We start from the raw sequence: 22,540 nt of genomic DNA, 5'->3' as shown, positions 1-22,540 counted from the left end.
TACACAGGAAAGAGGAGGTTAGAACAGCAGTGCCCTCTGCTGGTCCCCAGTGGTTAGCATAAGAAGAGGACAAAATAGTTGTAGATCATGTTATAAATATTATTTAAAAAACAAAAACAGAACACATACATCAGGTCCCGGGGTAGAGGAAGCAATGGTGGAGCCCCAGGGCCAGGTCAGGCAAGAGCAGGCACTGATGCTAGAGGGTGAGGACCCTGCCCTCTGCCACCCAGGCTGTGTCCACCAGCCTGTCTCTTTCCTGGAAACCCCTTCTCACACTTTATCTACTGGCATCACCCACCCCGTGTGGTATAGACTGCCCATCTCTGGTCTGGGGCTAAGGGCAAGGACTGCACTAGTTTCTGAGAACTAGGGGACCCTTGAACACCAAGAGCAGCCTTGAGAGGGGCTAACAGTAGTGTGTTGGGGTGGGTTATTTAGGGAAAGTGGACACAGACCAGACAGACGGAGTCTGAGGCAGATGGTGAGGATGGCCCTGGAGCCACTGCCTCATGAAGTCCCAAGGCAGAAAGAGCTCGTGGGGTCATTGGTGGTCATCCAGCTGCTGTAGGAGTGTCCGCCTTCGCCTCTCCAGCTCCCCCTCACTCAGCTCGCTTTCTGATGTATCCCAGCCTGTCTGTTGAGCAAAGATGTGGCTTACCTGAGCCCCCTGTAGTATGTCACAGGCTGGGGCCAAAGCCAGGTCCTTCCATTCACCTTCTCCTTCTTGATTCCAAAGCCTGGGGAGCGGTTGGGGAGCTCTGCCTGCCGGAGTTCCCTGTCCTTGTCCTGTTCTTGTTCTCTGTCTTCACTCTCCTTGCCAGCTTTCTCTTCAGGGTCTGTCTCACTCTCAGGACTGTTCTGTAAGAGTTCAGAATCCGTCTGAGCAACTGAGCAGCATGCTGGAAGGCCGGTAAGACAGACTCCAGGATCTCAGGAGAGCTACTCACCGACTTGTGTCTTCTCTTCTTAGTTTTCTTTTTTGGTTTCTTGGCTTTCCGAAGACCATGATCTATAGATTTATTACAAAAATACAAATAAAAATAATAAATATATTATTACTTATAATAATACTAAGTCCCACTGGAGGAGAGAGAAAATCATGCTCTTCCCTGTACATTCTAAGTCCCACTGGAGGAGAGAGAAGATCATGATCTTCCCTGTACATTGTTTGTAGATGCTGGCTCCTGGTCTGAGGAAGGCTGAATATGGATTCCTTTCCTCTATCCAGCTCCTGGTCTGAGGCAGGAATGGGAAATGTGGCTCCACAGCCAGGCTCTCCCATCCTCATCTACAAAGGGTCTGGGACCTGCTCTGCCTCTAGTCAGGACAACAGTCCTCTAGCTCCCAGGCTACTAGAAACTGCTTACCTGGCCCAAGAAGAAGGTGGGACGATGGGGAGCCTGGTCCTCCAAGGGCAGCACCCCCACTTTCTACTGAGTCAAGTGAGGATGAGGGCTCAGAGCCAGACTCTGAGGGGTTCCGCCTCCTCCGCTTGGAAGGCCGGAGGGATGGTGGGGGCAGCTCCTCTTCATCTGACTCAGAACCCTGAGCAGATAAGAGACATAGTCATTGCAGGGTTCTGTCCTCCAGAAGCCCTCAACTGGGAGCTGGGGACATACATAGTCCAGAGCCACTAAGGAAATGGCCTAGTCTCCCCCACATCCCTCTACCTGCCGACTCACTGAGGGTGAGTGAGAACGCTTGCGATGGTGTTTCTTGCCCTTTCTGCCATGCTTTCGGCCTTTGGTGTGGAGGTGCTGGCATTCAGTCTGCTAGACGCAGAGGGAGAGGTGAGAACCTGCCTTCCTGTCTCAGCCAGCCCTTTTCTAGGATACCCTCAGCCCCCTTCCTTGGCTGGCCAGGTACACAGATCAGGGTGGCCAAGTGCCTTACCTCCAGCACCTGCAGGAACTCTCGGAAGAGCCGGATCCGCTCCGACTCCAGGGTGATCTGCTCAAAGGCTGAGTCGCACACAAAGCGCTCACGGACCTTGAACGGGGAGAGCACTGCTGATCAGACCAGGCCCTGCCTGGCCCAGCTTGGACACGCCACGAGCACTGGGCAGGGCTAGGGCAGAGGAAGGAAGGGAACTGGAGCTGGCCCAGGGCTTGTGCTGTGACTGGGGTGGGCCCTCAGTGATGGAGAAGCTCCGCTGCCCTCAGGCTTGAGGGTGAGTGGGGCCAGGCTGTGCTCCTGACCTCTTCCCAGGCAGTGCCCAGCTCCAGAGCAGGCACGGCCTGCCTCAGCATGCTTCGAAAGGCAGCTTCTCTGCGCCGCATCCTTCGTGCCTCCTCCTTCTCCCGTTCCCTCTCCCGTGCCTCTGCTTTCTCCAGCAGCTGAGGGAAAAGGGAAAGAGAACAGGGTCAGGCATACTTTAAAGAGGTAGGAAGGTGGGGTCTGGACTCCTGCCATCATTTCCCAAACCCAAGATAAACAGCAGGGTAGTGAGGAGGAACAAGACACTGGGATAACTGAGAGAACCACCCAGCCCTGCCCATCCCCTCACACTATTGAAGGTCAGCTTGATGTTGCCTGCGTCCAGCGCAGCAGCCCTCTTGTCAAAGCTTATGACGTGGGCGAAGTCCTCAAAGGCTGTGTTCACTTCCACACAGAAGCCCCGGTCCTGTGGGCACAGCAGTGCGTGAAGGCCAGAGGCACCACGGGCCCAGACCCAAAGCCAATAGGACAAAGGATCAGGCTGCAAGGCATTCAAGCCTCTGCTCTCACAGAGTACCCACAAGATTTGTGACATACCTTAGAAACCACGCCAAGTCTTCACATCACAGGACCCCCCCCCCTCCAACCTGTGTGGATTCATATGGAGCCAAGAAAGTCAGGAAGTTTCTTCACAGTCTTGATTGATGACTGAGTTTTTCACAATTACACCTTTGTTCCTCTGGCCACAGCTGGGCCTTCCTGCTGCTCATGGAAGCTGCCATGCATTCTTAACATCTGGGCTACACCCTCTGCCTCTTGTACTGAGTGCTTTGTAATAGGTTCTCTGCTGAGTGCTTGACACATTTCTCCTTTAACCTTCCTGCTCTCTCTGTTAAGTCGGTCTCTAATTTTACGCAGACAAGAAGAATGAAAGCACTTGATCTGTTGTCTCTCAGGTCTAACTCCCAAATCTGTGCTTCAAGCACTATGCCCACCCTGATTGCAGAGTTCCTGGAAGAGATGTTGGCCATAGAGAGTATAACTCTCCAGCAATATTAAAAACATGTCCATTGTCTTAGGTACATGGTCAGGCTCTATATTTCTCATCAAAAAGCCTCCATGTCCCAGTGAAGTTGAAGTGAAGGAAAGTAATCTCACTTGGCCAAGCTGACGTGAGAGGTAAATGGAATACTGTCATAGGCCAACTGTCCTGTCCTTCCACACAGCTGGCTTCCTCCAGTCTTCCTGCTTGCTGATATCAGGAATATACTCTTGTTTTCCCCCAAAAGTCCTTTCTCAGTCAAGGCTCTAGCCCTTCCAAACACATCCTCCTTTCTGTGCGAGTGAGGACACAACCAGAGAAGTCTGAGTGTACAACTCAGTCTACCTCCCTTGAGACTATGGACTCGCTGGAACGGAAGCTCTCCATTTTGGCTAAACTATCAGGCTAGGATCATATCTGCCCTGCTTCATTGATGGGGCTACAAACATACACAAACTTTATGTGGGTGTTGAGGGTTCAAACTTGTGTAGCAAGCATCACCTCTAGCACCTTCTTCCTACACCCTCTTCACTGTCCTCCCAGGGCGCAGCCCCCTTTACTTAGCACAGCCCTCCATCCTGCACTTAGCTTCTCGAGCTAGCTGTTCCTTTTCCTGACTCTCAGTTCCTTGGACACAGCACAGGAAAAGGAATAAGCATTTATCATGAGCCTGTTACAAGCAAGACACTTGATGAATGCTTTTTTAAAATTTACAATGTGGTATATAGATTATCCCCACTTTATAGAGGATGAAACCGAGGCTCAGAACCACTAGATAAACTTCTGGAGTTTTCAGCCAATAAACAGCCGGAAGTTACTTTCCTATGAAATGATGCAGTACCCTCCTCTCCAGGATTCCTGTATCCTGACCTTTCTTGTCACTTCCCTCCTGAGAATTGCCCTTACACTATTTTCATTATTATTCGCTTCTGTTTTTTGTTTTTGAGACAGCGTTTCTCTGTGTAGCCCTGACTGTCCTATAACTCACACTGTATACCAGGATAGCCTTGAACTCCCAGAAAGATCTACCTGCCTCCGTCTCCCAAGAGCTAGGATTAAAGGCATGTGCCACTACCGCCTGGCTATTTTATTTTATTTTTTTAACTAACCTGATCTACATTCTCCCTGGCAGTTTCACCCCTCATCTGCTGACTTTCAGATCTATACCAGACTGCTGTTCTAATGCACAATTCCCATACTCATCGTTCATCTTCTAGCCCAGATCTCCAGTCTTCTATCTGCTCCAAGTCCAGGGCCCTACATTGTCCTAGGCGATGAGAGGTGCTCCTGCAGTCCATGTGACTGTGGGTGGCCACAGGAACTCCTAAGGTCACCTGGCCTCCTAAACTGGGAGTCCAAAAGAAGGAGTAGAAATTGGAACTGTCCAAAATCTCACCACTTTCTCAGATGGTGTAGACAGGAGCCCAGCAGTTACTTTGGCCCAATGTTAACTATTTAATAAAATTTACCTACCTAAAGATAGGTATTCATAATTTACAAGATTACCCTGTGCAAGACATTTATATGCTTTATTCCTTCCTGCTGCCCAGGTTAAAAGTTACTTCAGGAATGCTTGTCTTCTGCAGCCAGTTTGTTTTGTTTGCTTTCCATATAGGGTTTCTCTGCATAGTCCTGGCTGTCCTGAAACTCTCCCTGTAGACTAGGCTGGCCTTGAACTCAGAGAGATCCACCCTACTGCCAGTTCTTTCTGCTTAACTATCACTGCTTAAAATCCTTAATATTTAAAACAGTGCTGCCATTCACTGCCTGTCCTGCACCTTTCCCTTAACTTCACAAAATAATCTGGCACTTCTACTATAGTGGTTCTATCCCACTGAGTTTAAATATTCCCATCTTCCTATCTATCTAATTACCTACCTACCTACCTACCTGTTTATTTATAAATGTCAGAGTTCTCGCTCAGACTTAAAACACTTTTAAACCAGTCCTTGGCAATCTCTAAATTGTTCTTGGTGACCTTGATAACCCTTTGATCAATACTGAGGTCAGAGGGACACATAAAATGTCACCTTTAACATTTTTAAAATATTTTCCACATGTATATGTGGACACTCATGTGCCATGGCATATGTGAAATTGGTTCTCCTCTTCTCCCATGTGGATGTCTGAAGTCCAGCTAAGGCCATGAGGCTTGTTGGCAATCCTCTACCCACTAAAGCATCTCACCAGCCCAACTCTCACTTATATTTTCCAAGACTGGGTTTCTCTATGTGTGTGGCCCTGGCTGGCCTAGAATTCACTCTAGACCAAGCTGGCCTAGAACTCAGCGATTACCTATTTGTCTTCCAAGTGCTAGAATTAAAATTATCTGCCACCATGCCCAGTCCAACTTTTATTAACAATTTTTTAAATAAAAATCTTCAACAGACCTCAATGCACAAGAGATATAAGCTTTTCTATTAGAAAATAAGGGAAGATCCACCTTCACGCTGGGCCTCAGCACGTTTAGAAGGAATCCATGGCACCTTGTCTCATCTGCCACCTAGACTCAATCCTCCCCACCCTCTTCCTTCCCGCTAACACAGTCCCTGGCATCATATGGTTCTCCAACCTTTGTGTCAAAGAGCACTGATAACAGGACAGCACTGGGATCAAGTCCAGGGACAAGAGTGATCTAAAATATGTAGCTCAAGTACCTGTCATCACTTTTAAGATCTTGAGGCTTGAGGAGCTAAACTCCTACCTTTTCACTACCACTTCCCCTAAGGATACAGACAAACTGGGAAGTATTTCTCCACAACCATATGAGCTATCATTTACAATATTAAAAAATCTAAGCATCTTATTTTAGCACCCAAAGCCCTTTGCAAAGCTCTAGTGGTAGTGGGCATGTGGTTCCAGAGAAATAGAGACAATCCCAGGACAACAAGATGCATCTCACTTAAAAGTAATTTTGAAACATAACTCTTGGGATTTTTTCAGGTCTTCAGAGATAGGACCCATTGTATAGCCCAGGCTGACTCACCATCCTCCTTTCTCAACCTCCACTGGGGTTAAAGGCATGAACCACTACACTTGGTTTATTAAGTCCATATTAAACAGGTGACAGCATTACAATCAACATCCATGGCTTTATAAGGTGATCTACCTAATAGTACCTCTGTCCCTCTCAACTTGGACATCAAGTCATTGTTTTCAGTAACTGGGTGTCCCTTGGTGGAACACTTGCCATTTCTGAAACACGGAAACTGATCCTTAGAAAAGCTCACACGACACGTAAAGGCTTCATCTGGACTCTGACCCCAAGTCCTGCTGCTAGATATTGTATTGGACGATATCTTCAAATACATACAGTATTTATTAGAAAATTAGAATAGTGTTTTCTTTTAGAATATCAATAGAATTACACATTAGAGTACCATAAAGAAACACACTGCTCCCCCTTCACTCGCTTACTCACATCTGTAACTTGGACAGACACGGACAACTATTTCTCCAGGAAAAAAAATGACAGGGCACATGGGCTAGTGGACAGCAGCTGACCTTGCCAGCGCTAAGAAGGCAGTAAAAGAGTAGTGAGAGAAAAAACGCCTCACCCTCTTCCTCTTTCTAAGAGGGCCATGGTATGCCAGTGTCCATGGCATGCCTTGCAGAACAAGCCCAGTGCTGACAGATCATCCAAACTGGCAAGAGACACTGAAGAGCCAGATTTTTATGTGAAGCCAGGCATAGTGGTGTACACCCATAATCCCAGCACTGGAAAGTGAAAGGAGAATGACCAGGAGTTCAAGGCCAGCCTGGGATATGTAAGACCTTGTCTCAAAAAACAAAACAAAACTTTTTTTGTGAAATCTGATTTTAAAATATTAGCAATAAATTCCAAATTCTTCAAAACACCCTACAGGCTGGGAGGCATAGCTGTGGGGGTAAGAGTTTACATTTAGCTGTGCTTGCTTCTCAGGCCTACTACACCCTTCCCACCCACTTGCCTTTGCTCCTGTAGCACCCCTATGCTTACATCATTCTACCTCTTCCACCTACTCATTCCTGAAGGTGAAATCACTAGATCACTCTCAACTCTTCTGATTTCTGTCTCTGTAGTAACACTTGTCCCTGGCTAATATTTCTTAAACTTGTTTTAGGTCATGAGCTCCTAGGAGCAGAAAATGATTTGTTGCTTTGGTTTTTATTTTTTCTGACACAGGGTATCAACCTGGCTGGCACTCCCTTTATTGCTCAGACTGGTTTTGAACTTGTAGCAGTCCTCCTGCCTTAGCTTCTCAAGTACTGGGAATACTGATATGCATTGCTACATCTGGCTAGAAAAATGTGTCTATTTGTATCCCCAGGGAAAGGAGCCCTGTTCCTGAAAAATCTGAATTAGGGATCCTGGTCTAGAGTGTGGCTTACACACACACACACACTGTCTCTCTGTCCATCCATCACACCAGGCTCTCTTACCTTAAGAATGTCCTTTATGATCTTCTTTTCATCATGGAACCGAGCCTTCAACTCCTCCACATAGAACTTGAATAAGTCCAGAGGAGTAGAGCCTGCAGAAAGGGAGAGATGGGGGCCTGGCGGGCGGCAGCTTCCCAAGGCCCAGGGTTGGGTCAAGGACAAGCCAGGGAGTAGGGTGCAGAGAGGTTGGCAGGTAGGAAGCCAGACCAGACAAGGGAAAGCCTGGCTGCCTTACCCGGCTGGCCCAGCATGTTGGCAAAGCGGACATCAGTGCTGACTGCTGGGTACAGCTCCATCCAGGTGGACATGGAATGCAGCTGCCCTGTTTCATGCAACTCGTCCAGGAAGGTCTGAACAGGGAAAGGCCAGTGATAGGAGAATGAGGGAGGGAAGCATGGCCAGGGACTAGGGAGGAGGGAAGGGAATGGCAGAGTTGGACAAGTAGGGGCAATTCAGACAAAGGAGGCAGAGACGCAGACACAAGCAAAGGCACTACAAAAGGAGGAAACATGAATATACAAACAGAATAAATAAGCCAGTCTAGAGGCAGTAAATCAGAAACCTGCAGGCAGCACAATTTTCTAACTTGGCTTCAATTTCCTACTATGACCAGCTTAGTCAACCCACTACTACTTCGAAGCTGAGGACAAACTGTCTGACTCCACCCAAAGGGAAAGATACTTGGTCTAGCTGGCACCCACGTCTGAGGGTGGTACAAACAGTGCCCCTGGAGGGGCACTACTGCAGAGTGGTCTTACAGAATGTGAAAGGGGTTAGTCAACAACCTCACTGAGAGGCACTACAGAGAGGCTGCGGTCTAGAGCAGAACTGAGCCAAGCTCTGATCCCAAGAACAGGAAGATACCTGAAAGGCCTCCCGGTTCTTTCGTTGCTGGCGCCGTTCCCGAAGCCGGGCACGTTCCCGCTCTTCCTCTTCTTCTCTCTCCAAAGCTCGGATGTGCTCCTCAAAGCAGATCAGTGCATCTTCTTTGTCCATGTCTACACACAGGGAAGAAGCTCAGCAGGCACCATATCAGTGGGAGAGCCCCTCAAACCCTATTTCCCAAGGCTTCCCCTGTGGGTGCTAGGTGCTCTCAAGGGGGTGGAGAAAAGTGAAGTACAACTAATGGTGGTTCTTGGGGAGGAGTATTTATTAATTGCACTGGAAAAAAATCAAGTACTCGACTGATGAATTCAGCTTGTACAAACTATCATCAAAATCTAGTTTATCTTAGAATCTGAGGCATCACATCTTAGGGAACTGGAAGTCAGTCAGGCTTTGATGCAGCTTTAAAAGGTGAATTATTGGGGCTGGAGAGATGGCTCAGAGGTTAAGAGCATTGCCTGCTCTTCCAAAGGTCCTGAGTTCAATTCCCAGCAACCACATGGTGGCTCCCAACCATCTGTAATGAGTTCTGGAGTCTGGTGCCCTCTTCTGCCCTGCAGGCATACACACAGACAGAATATTGTATACTATATATATATATATATATATATATATATATATATAGAGAGAGAGAGAGAGAGAGAGAGAGAGAGAGAGAGAGAGGGAGAGAGAGAGAGAGTATATATAGAATATATATATAGAGAGAATGATGTATTGGGAAATACAGTAAAACAGTTTAAAAGAAAAGGTGAATTATTTTGTCAATAACCATAAGCCAGCAATTCCTTACTACAGTTAAGGCCCACAATACTAAGACAGTTTAGAACCATCTTCATTTGAGCTATAGATAACATCATCTCTTAAGGATTTCATATTTCTTTCCAGACACACGTGTTCAGGTAAACAGTGAACCCTATGGCTGGGGTAGAACTCAGCAGTACAACATTTGCCTAACTCAGGACCTAGATTCAATTCTCAGCGCCACTAAACAAAAATGTGTTTAAAAAAAGCTGATGTAAAACATACGTAAGGGCCAGGGTACCATCCCTAGCACCACATAGACATACAGCAGCAAACCAGAGGGGCAATGTGAAACATCTGGACCCCAGAGTCCGGGAGAAACAATGACAGAAGGAGGGGGGTTCCAGGTCAGGCAGGGACAGGCTCAAGGTCTCAAATCAGTGGAGAAAGGGCAGAGAGCCAGGCTTACTCTGCAGCTGCTGGTCCTGAGCAAAGCTGGGGTTGTCCATGAGGTACTGCTGGGCCTGGGACCATGTGGTTTGGAAGTTGACACTACTCATCCCATCCAGGATACTCTTCAAAGCCTGGATATTTCGACGCCGAAGTTGCTTGGCTTGTTCCTGGAAAGCCACGGGATGAAAGTGAGGCAGGGCTGGCAAAGGAGGATCTGAGAAAAGGAGGTAGCTAGAAAACCTTAGGAGGGCTAGACTTTAGTCATAGATCAGTCATAGATCAGTGTCCTCCTTGCCCTCCCCTATCCAAGGCTCATTGGCCCAGTGCAGAAATAAGGAAGGGGAAAGTTCTACACCAGCTTCTAATTCAGAAGGGACACTGGCTGAGTGGAGAAATGAATACCCATGATCTACAGGAAATTGAGGGCTAGGAGAATTCAGCCAGTGATTATAACCATTACCTTTTCCTTCTTAGCCAGGAAGAAGAGGACATCATCATAAACCTCTTTTCGATCCCTCTCAGGGACCACAGCCCAGACCTCCAAGTCCCCAAAGGTCTGTTCTGCCCGCCTGTGGAGCACATGGGTTATGAGTAGGTAGAAAACAGAACCCTGGACCTGTGTGTTCTGGGTGTCCCAGAGCCCCAGTCCAGCCTAATACCGGTAGCGGGTGGTGGAGGTCATGCGCTCATGCTGCTCCAGGAAATGCTGCAAGGTCTGTTTGGCCTCCTTGGCCCTCAGCCGGGCCTCCTCTTTCTCTTCCTTCTCCCGCTGTGCCTTGTAAGCATTAAATGCCTGCTTCTTCTCACTCAATTTGGGCAAGGCACTAGAGTGGACAAGGTGAGGACAGGGAAGGACACAGCTTGAATTAGCCTGCACAACCCATGAAGCAGGGTCTCAAGACATGGGGGAAAGGCCTCCACAACACCAAGTTGGGAACCCATGCATGGACTTAATATACAGGCGTCCAGAATATGGGTAGGGATGAGTAAGTAGTGAGGGGAAGAAATACTAAGCCCTTTCGCTTAGGTGGTCTCAAGTCACCATCGGAACCCGTCTTACTAAAGCCCCTATTCCCTACAGTTCAGGTTAAGCCAATAATCATTTACTAAGTATCACATAGCTGTTCCTTTCCCTCTTCTCATTCTGGAGCTACTCTACTTCCCCTTCTCTTGCACCTCACCCTAGCCACTCGACCTGAGTGTCAAGTTGAACATCTCAGGGAGTTCCTGGCCCAGTTGCTTTCACGAACAAGGACTATCCCCTCCTGCTCAAGCCTACCTGTAACGGGGATCAGTGACGACCATCTTCATGGCCTGTTCCCATGAAGCATTGGAAGGGACAGCCTGGAAGAGATATGCATAGGTCTTGGAGCCTGTCCACCTCCGCAACCCCCAGGCCTTCCCTGGAAGCCCACACCAAGCACCTTGTCCCTTAGCAGCTCTTTGAAGGCCTGCTTTGCTTTCTCTCGATTGCTCCAACTGAGGCCAGATCTCTCTGGTTCTGGCCTAGCTTCCTCTTCTTCCTGTAGTAGCCGATGTTGTCCAGTAGAACTGGAGAGAAGAAAGGACTCAGGCACAAGACCCACAATTCTTACAGTTTTCAGTGCCCTTCACTCTCAGCAATGAACTGTCCTTTTCTTGCTCCCAGGGAGCCCTTCAGGGGTAGTGCTCACTCTTCACATGTCCCTCTCAAGTCTCTGAAAAGGAAGAGGCTGCAATGCACGGGAGCAGCTCTCACCTGCTGGGGCCCTCCTCCCGTTGCAGGAACCCCTGCTCCAGGGGCTGAGCAGCCTCCAACACATCACAATCTTCACTTCGACCTGGCTCAGGTTCCAGAAGGGCCATAGGCACTGGGATGGGACCAGGAGGTATAGGTGGAGGGTCAGGTTGTGGCTGAGGTGGCTGTGGCTGTGGCTGTAGGGTCTGCAGTTGCTGGGCCTGCTGCTTTCTGTAGGCAAGTGATAAGCCAAAAGTGTGGTGGTGTATCAACGTGAGGACAGGAAGGCAGGGTGGGTCAACTGCTCTAGCTTGGGGAAGACTGAGTCTAAAGCAGCTGACCCCATAAAGAAATAAGATTTCTCCTCCCATTGAGGAAGGATAACAATGAATTCACTCCCTCCCTCAAGTGCTCCAAGGAAGGACAGATACATGGTCAAGTCACTTACCCTGCAGACTCTTGTTTGACTAAGGCTGCAAAGGGAAAAGATAACAGTCACAGAGTAGCAAAGGACTCCAAATAGCCTTGCCCAGTCTTCCCCTTCTACCTCCAGGACCCCTCACCCTCCAGGTCATCCAGATCCTTGGGCCGGGTCCAACGGGACTCCTGACTCTGGTTGTTGTAGTAGTACGGCTTCCCTGTATCTGATTTATACTCTTTCCAGGGGCACTGGGACAGCAGAAGCTGTAAGAGGATGGGTCAGAAGTCATCAGCTGCTGGGCAGCTCTCCAGCCTGTCAAGGGAGCTAAGGGGACCCAAAGAATAGAGGATACAATAGTAGTCTTTAGTTGTCACCTGGCCTGGCCTGAATGGGGGAAAGTGGACTTCCTAAGACCCTAGGGAGGGAATTCCAAGGAGTGTGGAGGTAGTCAGGGATCTTGGGGTTAGAGGAACCACAATGAGTATGGTTAGAGATTCAAGGAAGGCCGAGGACTTGAAAGGGTCAGAGACACTAAAAGGAAGAGCCAGAAAGCCCCACTTAGGACCTCCGCCTTGGACTTGAGCACGCTGGGCTTCTCCCACACGGACTGCTTGTCATCAGCGTTGTAGTAGTAGATGCGCCCATCAGGGGCCACATGTTCACTCCATAAGGCCCTCTGGGGGGAAGGGGCACAGAATCGTGGTCAGGTTCCTTTCCCTAAAACTCTCCTCACCCAAAGACAACCATCAGCCTCCCACTTGCTTTTCCTTTTTTTGTTTTGTTTTGTTTGTTTTTCAAGACAGGGTTTCTCTGTGTAACAGTCCTGGCTGTCCTGGAACTTTTTTGTTGTCTAGGCTGGTCTCGAACTTACTAAGATCCACCTGCCCAGGCCTCCCAAGTGCTAGGATTAAAGGTGTGCCCCACCACTGCCCAGTCGGCCTCCCACTTTCTACCCAGAGACCTAAGCTAAAGGCACTCACCGGAGGGCCAGCCCCAGTCACAGCAGCTAGAAAAGAAGCCAGAGGAAACCTACTAAGCCCTTGCTCCAGACCCCGTCTTCTCCCCACTTACTCCTCCCTTCTTCCGTCCCATAAATAACCCCTGATCCCATCAACATCCCAAAATCCCTGGCATCCCAACAGGCATGATCCAGCGTGGGCTCCAGTCCATGGTCCCCTCTCCCCTGTGCCCCCCAACCTCCGAGCCTGGGGGGAGCAGGCCCCCAGAAGACTCACAGCTGGCGGTGTCCGCACCCGGAGCCGTCTGCCGAAGAAAGAGGAGGGGGAAGGGTTGGGGCCAAGCCCAGTGGCCCCCAGGACCCAGGCCATGGGGGATGGAGAAGCAGGCCAGGCCAGGATCTGTGTGTCCTGTTCCCAGGGATCTCTGCCTTCTAACAGTCCTGTTCCCTCCACCCCACCAGGGTTGTGACTCTCAGGTCCCACAGGAGTCACACGGTAGCTCCTTTCTTCGTTTTCCACAAGTAAGAGTACTCTGTTGAGTCAGCTCCTGAGATCCATCTCTTCACAGCAGATGCCAACATTTTACACCCCACTTGAGACTCCACTACACTGAGCAACAGCACAAGAAGGTGCCACTGCCTCTTTCAGAGACAAAGAGGAAGTGATATGAGAAAGCTTCTTAGCATGTCTAGAATGCAGGAGTACCTGAATGAGTGAGTCTTTAAGGGTGCTGGGTGTGGCCCAAGAGGTAACGAGAGAACATGTTGCCTTTGGTGACGAGTGGGAAACTAAACTGCTGAGTATGTGGCTGGTGAGGATTTGAACGTGAGGAATATTGCGAGGGACCAGAGCAGACACAACAGGAGGGAGAGAACAGAAGTCCACATCCATGCACTTCAAGTCAGACCCACAGAGTGCAAGTCAGAGCCTGCTTCCTACTTGCCCCTAGCACTTACCGCTGCAGTGACAGGCACCGCTGGCATCAGCATCCCTGGCATCATTGGAGGTACCATTCCTGGTATCTATAGATATAAAGGCCAGCAGCCAATGTTAGTAAGTAAGGGCTAGGCAGATCGATCTCTGAGTAGGGTTCCCTGAGAGATCCCTTTGTGGCTCCAACCCTGATCTAGGGCATACTCTCAAGCACTCTCCAGGTTCTGGATACTCACCATGCATGAGAACGGTTTTAATCATTCAGCAGACAAATTGATGAATCTGGCCCAAAGCTCTCCTCCCTCTCCAATTTCTAAAGCCCAGATGCTTACTCCCATCTCTTTCCCAGCTAAAGATCCCCATGAAAAGAACAATTACCTGTGTAAGTGGTGGTGGTGCCCCCATTGGTGGAAGCATTGGGGGCAGTATGCCAGGTGGCATTGGGGGAATGGCTGGTGGTCTCTGACTCATAGGGGGCAGCCCCATTGGAGGAAAAGGAGGTGGGATCCCTGGAGGGGGCATCTGGAAATGAGGAAAGAAAAAGTCACTGAACAGAGGACACTGTCTTATTACGGCAGAGACCACCTATGTCAGGCACTCCCCAACCCTCATCCTGACCAAGAGGTGACTCCAAGGCTTCCATCTGAGAAGTAAAGGGCATCACTGTCTCCCCCTTCACTACTGAGGAAGACAAGTAACTGAGGATTCCCCGGCACAATGGTAAGCACGCAGCTTCCTAAGTTGGGGAGGGCAAGGAAAAGGACAAGGGAACAGTACCAGACTGGGGACGCTGTACTCCCCCCAAGAGACCTTCAAGTAAGGGGAGACGGCAGGGATCCCAGGCTTCTGCCTCCCATCCCTTTCTAACTCATGACCACCAATGCTATTGCAGCCCAAAACTCAGAGGCTTTTGTAAAGAGCACAGGTAAGGAACAGTGAAAGAGAAAGAAGCCTCCCCAGCCCTCACTCCACTAGGGGTCTTTCCCTTCCATTTCTCCAATTTCCAGCCCCTCTCATCCCCAGGACAAAGCAAAAGGGAGAGAACTGTCACTTTATGGACTGAGCTTAAGCAACAGCTCTCCCCACCCCAGCGCTCAACACCACCCATCTTCCAAATACCAAAGGGTGTGGTACAGGTTCTTGCTGGCAACACAGCAGTGGTAGGGTGGGGGCTGAGGATGCAGGCTGGAAAAGCCAAGCCCAGGGAAACACATAAAACTTACGAAGGGTGGTGGCATCATGGGGGGCCCCGGTGGGAAGGGGGCAGGCGCTGCTGGGGGCCGGGGACCAGAATCGGGAACCGACTGTTGAGGGAGAGAAAAGTCATAGGACCCAGGATGGGCACAGAGATGGACTTTTGCAGAAGGGAAGCAGAGGGATGAGGATGAAAGAGAAACACAAGTTCAGGAAGGAGTTTCCAAGCCCCACATCCCGCCCATTCCGAGCCTGAGCCCTGCAGAACTCTGCTCTCCTGTGCTAGCCCAGAGAGCCAGCTGACGGAGGCCTTCATGTCATCTTTATTTTGGGAGTTCTCGTTTTGCCAAAGCAGTCACAGGAGGCTCTACTACAGGCATCTGGCTCTTCCCATGACATCGATTCATTCTCCTGCACCTCTCTCAAGTCAGTTAGGGGTTGTCTTCCCTTGTTCAACTTACTGGGTTTAAGACTCAATCCAAGGCTGTTGGTCCTTTACAGTCCTGGGTCTTTACAACCAGCTTCCTCCTACCCAGATTCATATTCACTCATCCACCTGATCCACTTCTGCTCCCAAACACCAACTGGACCATCCTCCTCACCTCTGATGGCTACCCTTCCTTCACAAACCCTGAACGCGAACATAGGCTTGCACAGTCTAAGCAGTCCTGTCTTCCCTACAGCTGAACACATGACACTATTTAAAGTGGTTTTCTCCAATTTCTTCTCTATTTGATCCCCGTCCTTAATTTCCTCATGTACACAATTTTATTACAATGTCTGCCTGGGCATGGTTTGCCCTCCTAGAGGGTGATGCCATTCCACAGAAGCAGGGATCACATGAGTTGCTGAAGACTGGATTCCTGGTACCTGCTGCAGGGTCTGGCACACAATAGGTACTCAATAAATACTGGATGAATTAAAACAAAATAAGCAAATTTCTATGAAATTTCCAATTCTAAAATGTCATTCTCTATATATATTGTAGATATGCATAAAATTATAGATGTACAAAGTCTTCATTTTTATAAACACAGATGAGAATAAGCTTAAATATCCATCAGTAAAGATTCCTCATACGCAAACATAAAATGGAACACTACAATCATAAATAAGAATGGATCAATGTCAACACCTTACGATACAGTGACAAGGTGGGGGAGGCAAGGTGCAGTGAAGCTTTACCATGTTTAAATGTTGGTGATAAGAGAAACAAAAGACAGAAGGGAAAAGACTTTTAACAGTATGCAACTTTGTGTCTTATAAATATGTAACTATATGGCTTTATTACCTGCTCAAAAAATAATTGGAGGTGGGGGCAGCTAGAGACACTGTTCAGCAGTTAAGGCCCTTGCCTGCTCTTCCAGAGGACCTGGGTTGAGTTCCCAGCACCCACATGGTAGCTCACAACTATGTATAACTTCAGTTCCTGGGCATCCACCAGGCATAGACATGCATGCAAGCAAACACTTAAATACACAAAATAAACCTTATTTTAAAAGCACTTTGAGGGCTAGAGAGATGGCTCAGTAGGTAAGAACACTTGCTACACGAGGACCTGAGTTTGGATGCCAGAATACATGCACACAGGTTGTGAATGGCTGTAACCCCGTGCTGTGAAGGGCTGAGGCAGGTCGATTATTAATTAGCACTTGCTGGCGGCCAGCCTAACTCAGTGAGAGGCCATCTCTAGCAAATAAGTCAGAGAGGGATGGATAAATGTCTGCCATCTTCCTCTGGCCTCAGTGCATTAACACACTTTTTTTTGTTTTTGTTTTTGAGACAAGGTCTCACTATGTAGCCCTTGCTGCCCTGGGACTCACTCTATAGACCAGACTAGCTTAAGAACTCAAGAGATCCTCCTACCTCTGCCTCTGCATGCTGTGATTAGAGGTGTGCCCACACTCAGCTCATACACTTTTCAAAAAGACAAAGCTAAAAGTTGCTCTTCTTCCTAGTTGGAGGCTGAGAAGCAGCATGAGAGTTCTAGGGAGCTTGGAGGAACAGGAGCCACCTCACAACTGCTTCTCAGTTACCCCTATTCTGAGGAGGCCTGGACAGTTAAAAACGTTTTCTAACCTTTATCTCTAGTAAAAATCTCTTTGACCTTGTCCTAAGTAGTTATGTGCCAAGCTACTGCAAATGACCCCATTCTCTGTCTTCGACTAAGGGCACTGTTCCTGTTCCCTGGAAATTTTATCCGTAGGGAATGTCAGAAACGAGCTGCCATGGGAGGAAATCAAATGCTGTGTTCTACTCTTCCTCCCTGAGCTGCTTTAACCTACCAGGTAATCATCTTTGAGTCTCATCAGGCCCCCATGTTATCCCGTCCTGCCCAAGATAGACCTGGGAGTTACTTCCTATAGCATCCTTGATAATACAGCCCAAGTTCTCTTAGTTTTACCTCCAAAAGATTTCTTCGATCTAGGCATTCCTTTCCATTTTCCCCCAACCCACATTTTCCATCTGATCTATGTGGCCTCCCAAACTGTTCTCCTCAAATCCACTTTTCTAACTGTACCCACAATACACTCTTCAAAATGTACCTCAGGCCCATAAGCACCTGCTTCGAATTCTCCAGTTGTTCCTTACTGCTCTGAGAGTGAACGCCAAAGCCCTATCCAGTCAGGTCTATAAGGCTGCCAATGACCTTGCCAGCCTCAGCCTCTTCCATACCTGTCTTCTGTGCTTCAGCCATACTCAGGCTTCCTCCCATCTCAGGTATTCACTTGTGCACAGAGCACCTCTCCTAGGTTCTATATACACTTCACAGCCAACACACATTTCCCACAAAAGCCCACCGCACTAGCCCAAGCCCTCTTTTATATGCTCGACACCACATCCCTTCCTGTCAAGAGTCACCCACTGGAAGTTTACAGGCATTGGTGTAGTTCCAAATGTGCTGTCTCATGTGGCACTACTCTAAACATGGATACTCACATGCTAGATTTAATGAACTAAAATATCTAGTACAACTCCACTACAGTGAAAACTCTTAAAGGCAGAGGTAAACTCAGCATAGTGGCTTGACAGTGTCATCCTAGCACGTGGACATAGAGAGGATCCAGAGTTTGATGCCGGTATGGGTTATATAGTGCATAGCAGGCCCTTGGCTGCTGGGACTCTGCCTCAAAATAAATAAATGAATGAATGAATTGATGAGATGGCTCAGTGGATTAAGGTACTTGCCTTCAAGCCTGAGAACTCAAATGATGGAAATAGAGAACTGACTTCCATAATTTTTCCTCTGACCTCCATACATGTACTGTAGCACATGTGCATTCATCCAAAATAAGTAATAGAAATTTTAGAAAAAAAATTAAGGTGGGAGCAGTCATAGGCTGGAATGGATACTTGCTTTTTGACTTGACTAGTCTTGTTAAGTCCCACCAAACCTGAGAGCCACTGGTAAGGCCTACTATCAAGAAAATACAATTTAGAGCTGGAGGAGACCTGAAAATCGCCCCCAAAGCACCTCCTCAACCTTGAGACAGGGTAACACTCTATAATAAGGCTGTCCAGGAACGCACTATATATTCCACTCTTAACTCTAGCCTCAAACCTGCAACAAAACAATCAATCCTCTTACCTTAGTCTCCCAAGTGCTAGGATTACAGACATGTGCCAAGCCTGAAACTCCTGACCCTCTTGCTCCACCCCCAGCACAAGAGTACCACTACACACACCAATACTCCGCTCTTGTGTGAGAAAAGTAAGACAGTCATGGCTAAAGTCCCACAGTTGACTTCAGATGAGCCCCCAACTGAATCTAATTTGCCTCTCTTAGAAGTGCAATGTTTGGGCTGGAGAGATGGCTCAGAGGTTAAGAACATTGCCTGCTCTTCCAAAGGTCCCGAGTTCAATTCCCGGCAACCACATGGTGGCTCACACCATCTGTAATGAGGTCTGGTACCCTCTTCTGGCCTGCAGACATACACAGACAGAATATTGTATACATAGTAAATAAAAAAATATTTAAAAAAAACAAAACAAAAAAAAAGAAGTGCAACGTTTGCCAGAGAAAGCTGATATTCTTCATACCTACCTCTCCTGCAAGTGATTAAATTGGCAAGACTCCAACCTCATCTTAAGACTGTACAGTGGTGCCTATTGCGTATCCCATAAAATTCCTCAACTTACTGTCAGATGCTGGTGGCATATGCTTTTAATTTGAGACAAAGGAAGGCAAATCTCTTGTGAATTCAAGGCTAGCTGGGTCTACACAGTGAGTTCCAGGACAACCAGAGATATAGAGAGAGACCCTGTCCCACCAAAAATTAATAAAAAATTAGTAAATTGGGTATGATGGCACATGCCTTTAATCCTAGCACTTCAGAGGCAAAGGTAGATAAGTCTCTGAATCAGACCAATTTAACCTCCAGAGGAAGTCCCAGGATAGCCAAAGTTAGACAGAGAAACAATCTCAAAAAACAAAACACATTTTTTTTTCTTCAACTACCATCCAAAGCCTTTCAATATAACCAATCCCACACTCTGGCCCATCCCCGAGGGCTTTCCTGGTGCTTTCTGTATAGGAACTGTTAATTTACCATCTTGTTTTGTTTAAGATGACTGTGTGACTTTTGCATTACTGCACACCCCCCACACACATTCTTCGTCCGTTCAGGATACAGCGCACCACTCTGCAGAGTGGCATGCACCTCTGAATGTTTGCTGGGTTCTGAAATTACCCGCCTCTCCACTCCAGCGTGGCGTTCCCTACATTTCAGAAGTAAGCTTTATTTCTTTTTCCATTTCATAATGTTTGAAGACGTGGGGGCACATGAGCACACAGAGACCCAAAGCTTATGCTGGGGTGCTTGATCAATCTTCCACTTCATTCACTGAGGAAAGCAGAGTCTCTTATATCAAACTCAGAGCTCACTGATACAGTCAGCCGCAATAGCTGCCTTGCTCTGGTAATCCAATCTCTGCCTTCCAAGGCTAGAATTACAGGAAGTAGGCATTTTTGTAGGTTCTGGGTATCTGGACTGTAGTCCTTACGCCAGCACAACGAGCACTTACTAAGCCACCTCCTCAGGCTGTTCTCTCTTTTTTATACCTCCCCTGACTGTCTAGACCTCCACCTGAAATGCTTTGATCAAACAGTTTCATCCCTAACTTTGGTGGGGTTTTGCACAGAACCTAAAACACTGTTTACACGTACGTGCTTGTACAAATTCTGTGATGAAGCATGTAGAATAGTGGAGATGCTTTGGCTTAGGGAAAGGGAGCTGGTGTGAAATACTCATGGGAAAAGTTACATGACAGAAAGCTAACCGTGCATGATCACCTTCACACTGGGATGGAGACTTCTGGCCAGAATTCAAACACTGGCCTATTCAATCAGTTACCCAGGGAAGACAGAGCAATGGGAGGAATGTAAAGGACTGTGGAACTGTCAGAGCCTTCCCTTCCACAAGTTTCCCCTGTGCTGTCCTCTTCCCTGAAAAACCTGCTCCTCTCACCGGTGGGCTGCAATACCAGTACAATTTTGGGTCACTTATCTTCTGAGTGAACTCTGAAGTAGACAGTGCAAGAAGACAAAAGGAAAGAAACTAAAGGGAAGTAGATCTGTTGGGCTTCCCTGGAGCATAACAGACGCTCAGTGACTGGGGAGTCATAATGAAAATGAGACACCTGATCATCTGGTCATCATATATTCACGGAGACCAATGGAAGCATCCTGAGACAACATCCCAGCCCTCACCTAAGGGGTATCTTAGAACTGAGCATTCAGAAGGACAAAGAGAACAAGAAGAGAGAAGCGGAGGGAAGAGACTAGAAATAACAGCTAACAGGTTACTGGGTGCTTATCATGAGCCAGAATCACACCAAACATTCATTTAATTCTCATAACCATTTTAAAAGCTATCCTCTGAGTTCTGACAGATTACTTACTTGACTATGGTTCTAAGAGGTTAAATAGTAGAGGAAGGCTTGGAATCCAAGCAGTCTGATCCCATAAAGCCGCCTCCCAGAAGGAAAGGTAGGGCCACAGGTGACATTTCTTAGCCTTGTCTTCAATGTTTTCTTTTCATCCCAATCCTCGCACAATCCCGAGATTCTCAGACAGCCAAGTGATCCTAGGTTGGCCTGGTCTGACTCAACTCTCACTCACCCAAGGAACTGCTATACAACGAAGGCTAGGGGGTACACTTCTCAGAAACTGTGTTGGGAATATAGCTCAGCACTGAGGCACTAGCCCAGCATCCACAACAGTGATGCAAACAACAGCTGAAGCACCGGTTAATCACCCATTGACTTGCTGAGCCCAGACAGGGCCAACCCCTCCCCCAACCCCTTCCTAGCCTCTACTCCGGTGTGTAAGCCCTAGCATTTCTTCTGCTCCCCAAAGAGCCTGGAGATCTTTCTAGAATACAACTTCGTGTTGCTTCTGATCCCCATCACCTCGCCGGGAGAACAGAATGTTACTTCTGGCTCTCATCTTTCTGAGTCAGGGTTCAACTTCCTCTATGTAGAAAGCTCTCCCATTCCTCCAACAGGATTTCCAAGACCCAGGCCCAGCAGAAAGAGGCCATGCAAGCTTTAAATTTCCTCCTACCCGCAAATTTCGGGCAAATTTTTCCAGTCCAGCTGAGGGTTTCCTCTCCTACTTCATGCTTCCCGCAACCTAGAATCCATTCACCTTAAATCTCCTCCTCCAAACCCGCCCCCTTTTGGAACTGATGGAAAGCCAATGTATCATTTTCGCCCATTTTCCTTCTTAAAAGTCAATGGGAAATTCGAGGCCCAAAGAAAGGTAGTGACTTGCCCAAGGTCACACAGAGTTACTAGTCTGTAGAAGGTTGAGCCAGGGCTGGGACCAAGGGGCCTCTGCTTGTCCACTTCTTAGCTACTCCAGCTCTGAGGTGAAAACCAGCAGTCTCTCTTTCCTCAGAAGCTCCCTCCTCACCTCAAGAGACAAGGTTTTGTGAATGGGTAGAGAAAGAAGGGAGTCCCCTATGGTCCTAAGTGGCATCCAGGACTTCCAGCAACAAGCCTGGGTCTGGGGGAGGGGTACAGGGCACGCCAAACAGCCCAGGAGAGGTAACTGGTTTCCATCTCCCGCCCTCTCTTCTCCCTCGACCTTTCTCCACAGACCCACCCTTCACTTCATCCCTCCCTCCTTCTCACAGAGCCTCAGCTCTCCGTCCTCTCAGCCCCCGGCCGCACACCCCCGCCAGGCTCCATAATGGCCTCCCCGCCCCTTCTACCCCAAATCCCCGCCCCCACCCCCCTCCTGGGCTCTTTTCCTCACCCCTCGGTCCCCTCGCCCTCCCTCAGGGTCCCGGGTACCCCGGCGGCCCCCCGGCCTCCCCAGCCCGAGCCCGGGCCGCAGGAGGCGCTGTGGGACAGCCCCGGGCCTCTCCACCCCCGCGCGGGGACGTTACCATGCCAGAGCCTCAGAGCAGCTGGGCCGGCTCGGCCCACTCGCCAGTAAGAACAGCTCTGATTGGCCGGGCCTCAGCCGGGAGGGCGGGGCCCGTGGGGGGTCGCACCCCTTCGTGGCCGGGGCTCCGGTTGCTTTCGCCGAGGAGCGGAGCCCCCAACCGGCCCGGTGTGCCCTACCCGGCTCCGCCCCCGGCACGGAGAGCCAGGCCCCGCCCCCG

At 48.7% G+C, this 22,540-nt stretch overlaps 1 protein-coding gene across 5 annotated transcripts; it reads right to left on the bottom strand.

Moving 5' to 3' along the window:
- Nucleotides 1-78: 78 nt before the first annotated feature.
- Nucleotides 79-22,507, bottom strand: Prpf40b (pre-mRNA processing factor 40B). 5 transcript variants are annotated; one of them, XM_087899268.1, is made up of 26 exons: nt 22,322-22,507; nt 14,957-15,037; nt 14,112-14,255; nt 13,757-13,822; nt 13,077-13,104; nt 12,822-12,847; nt 12,407-12,517; nt 11,984-12,104; nt 11,869-11,893; nt 11,442-11,651; nt 11,128-11,254; nt 10,983-11,047; nt 10,363-10,527; nt 10,164-10,272; nt 9,720-9,870; nt 8,489-8,622; nt 7,860-7,974; nt 7,625-7,716; nt 2,510-2,626; nt 2,202-2,339; nt 1,897-1,992; nt 1,686-1,775; nt 1,371-1,548; nt 951-1,012; nt 718-861; nt 79-633 (listed from the first exon to the last, which is right to left on the bottom strand). In XM_087899268.1, the coding sequence occupies exons 1-26, from the start codon at nt 22,322-22,324 to the stop codon at nt 607-609; spliced, it is 2,625 nt and encodes an 874-aa protein (XP_087755394.1). In that variant the 5' UTR covers nt 22,325-22,507; the 3' UTR covers nt 79-606. The 5 variants fall into 5 exon arrangements, with proteins under 5 accessions (XP_087755394.1, XP_085534699.2, XP_085534701.2 ...); XM_085678573.2 differs by having other exon boundaries at nt 79-637; nt 22,322-22,505; XM_085678575.2 differs by having other exon boundaries at nt 79-637; nt 1,686-1,772; nt 22,322-22,504.
- Between the last annotated feature and the right edge of the window lie 33 nt (nt 22,508-22,540).

This window comes from Myodes glareolus, chromosome 19 (assembly GCF_982192425.1).
Source record: "Myodes glareolus chromosome 19, mMyoGla1.1, whole genome shotgun sequence".
In the NCBI taxonomy this organism is placed as follows: domain Eukaryota; kingdom Metazoa; phylum Chordata; class Mammalia; order Rodentia; family Cricetidae; genus Myodes; species Myodes glareolus.
The sequence above is the reverse complement of the archived record's forward strand: the minus strand, read 5'-3'. Positions and strand labels throughout refer to the sequence as shown.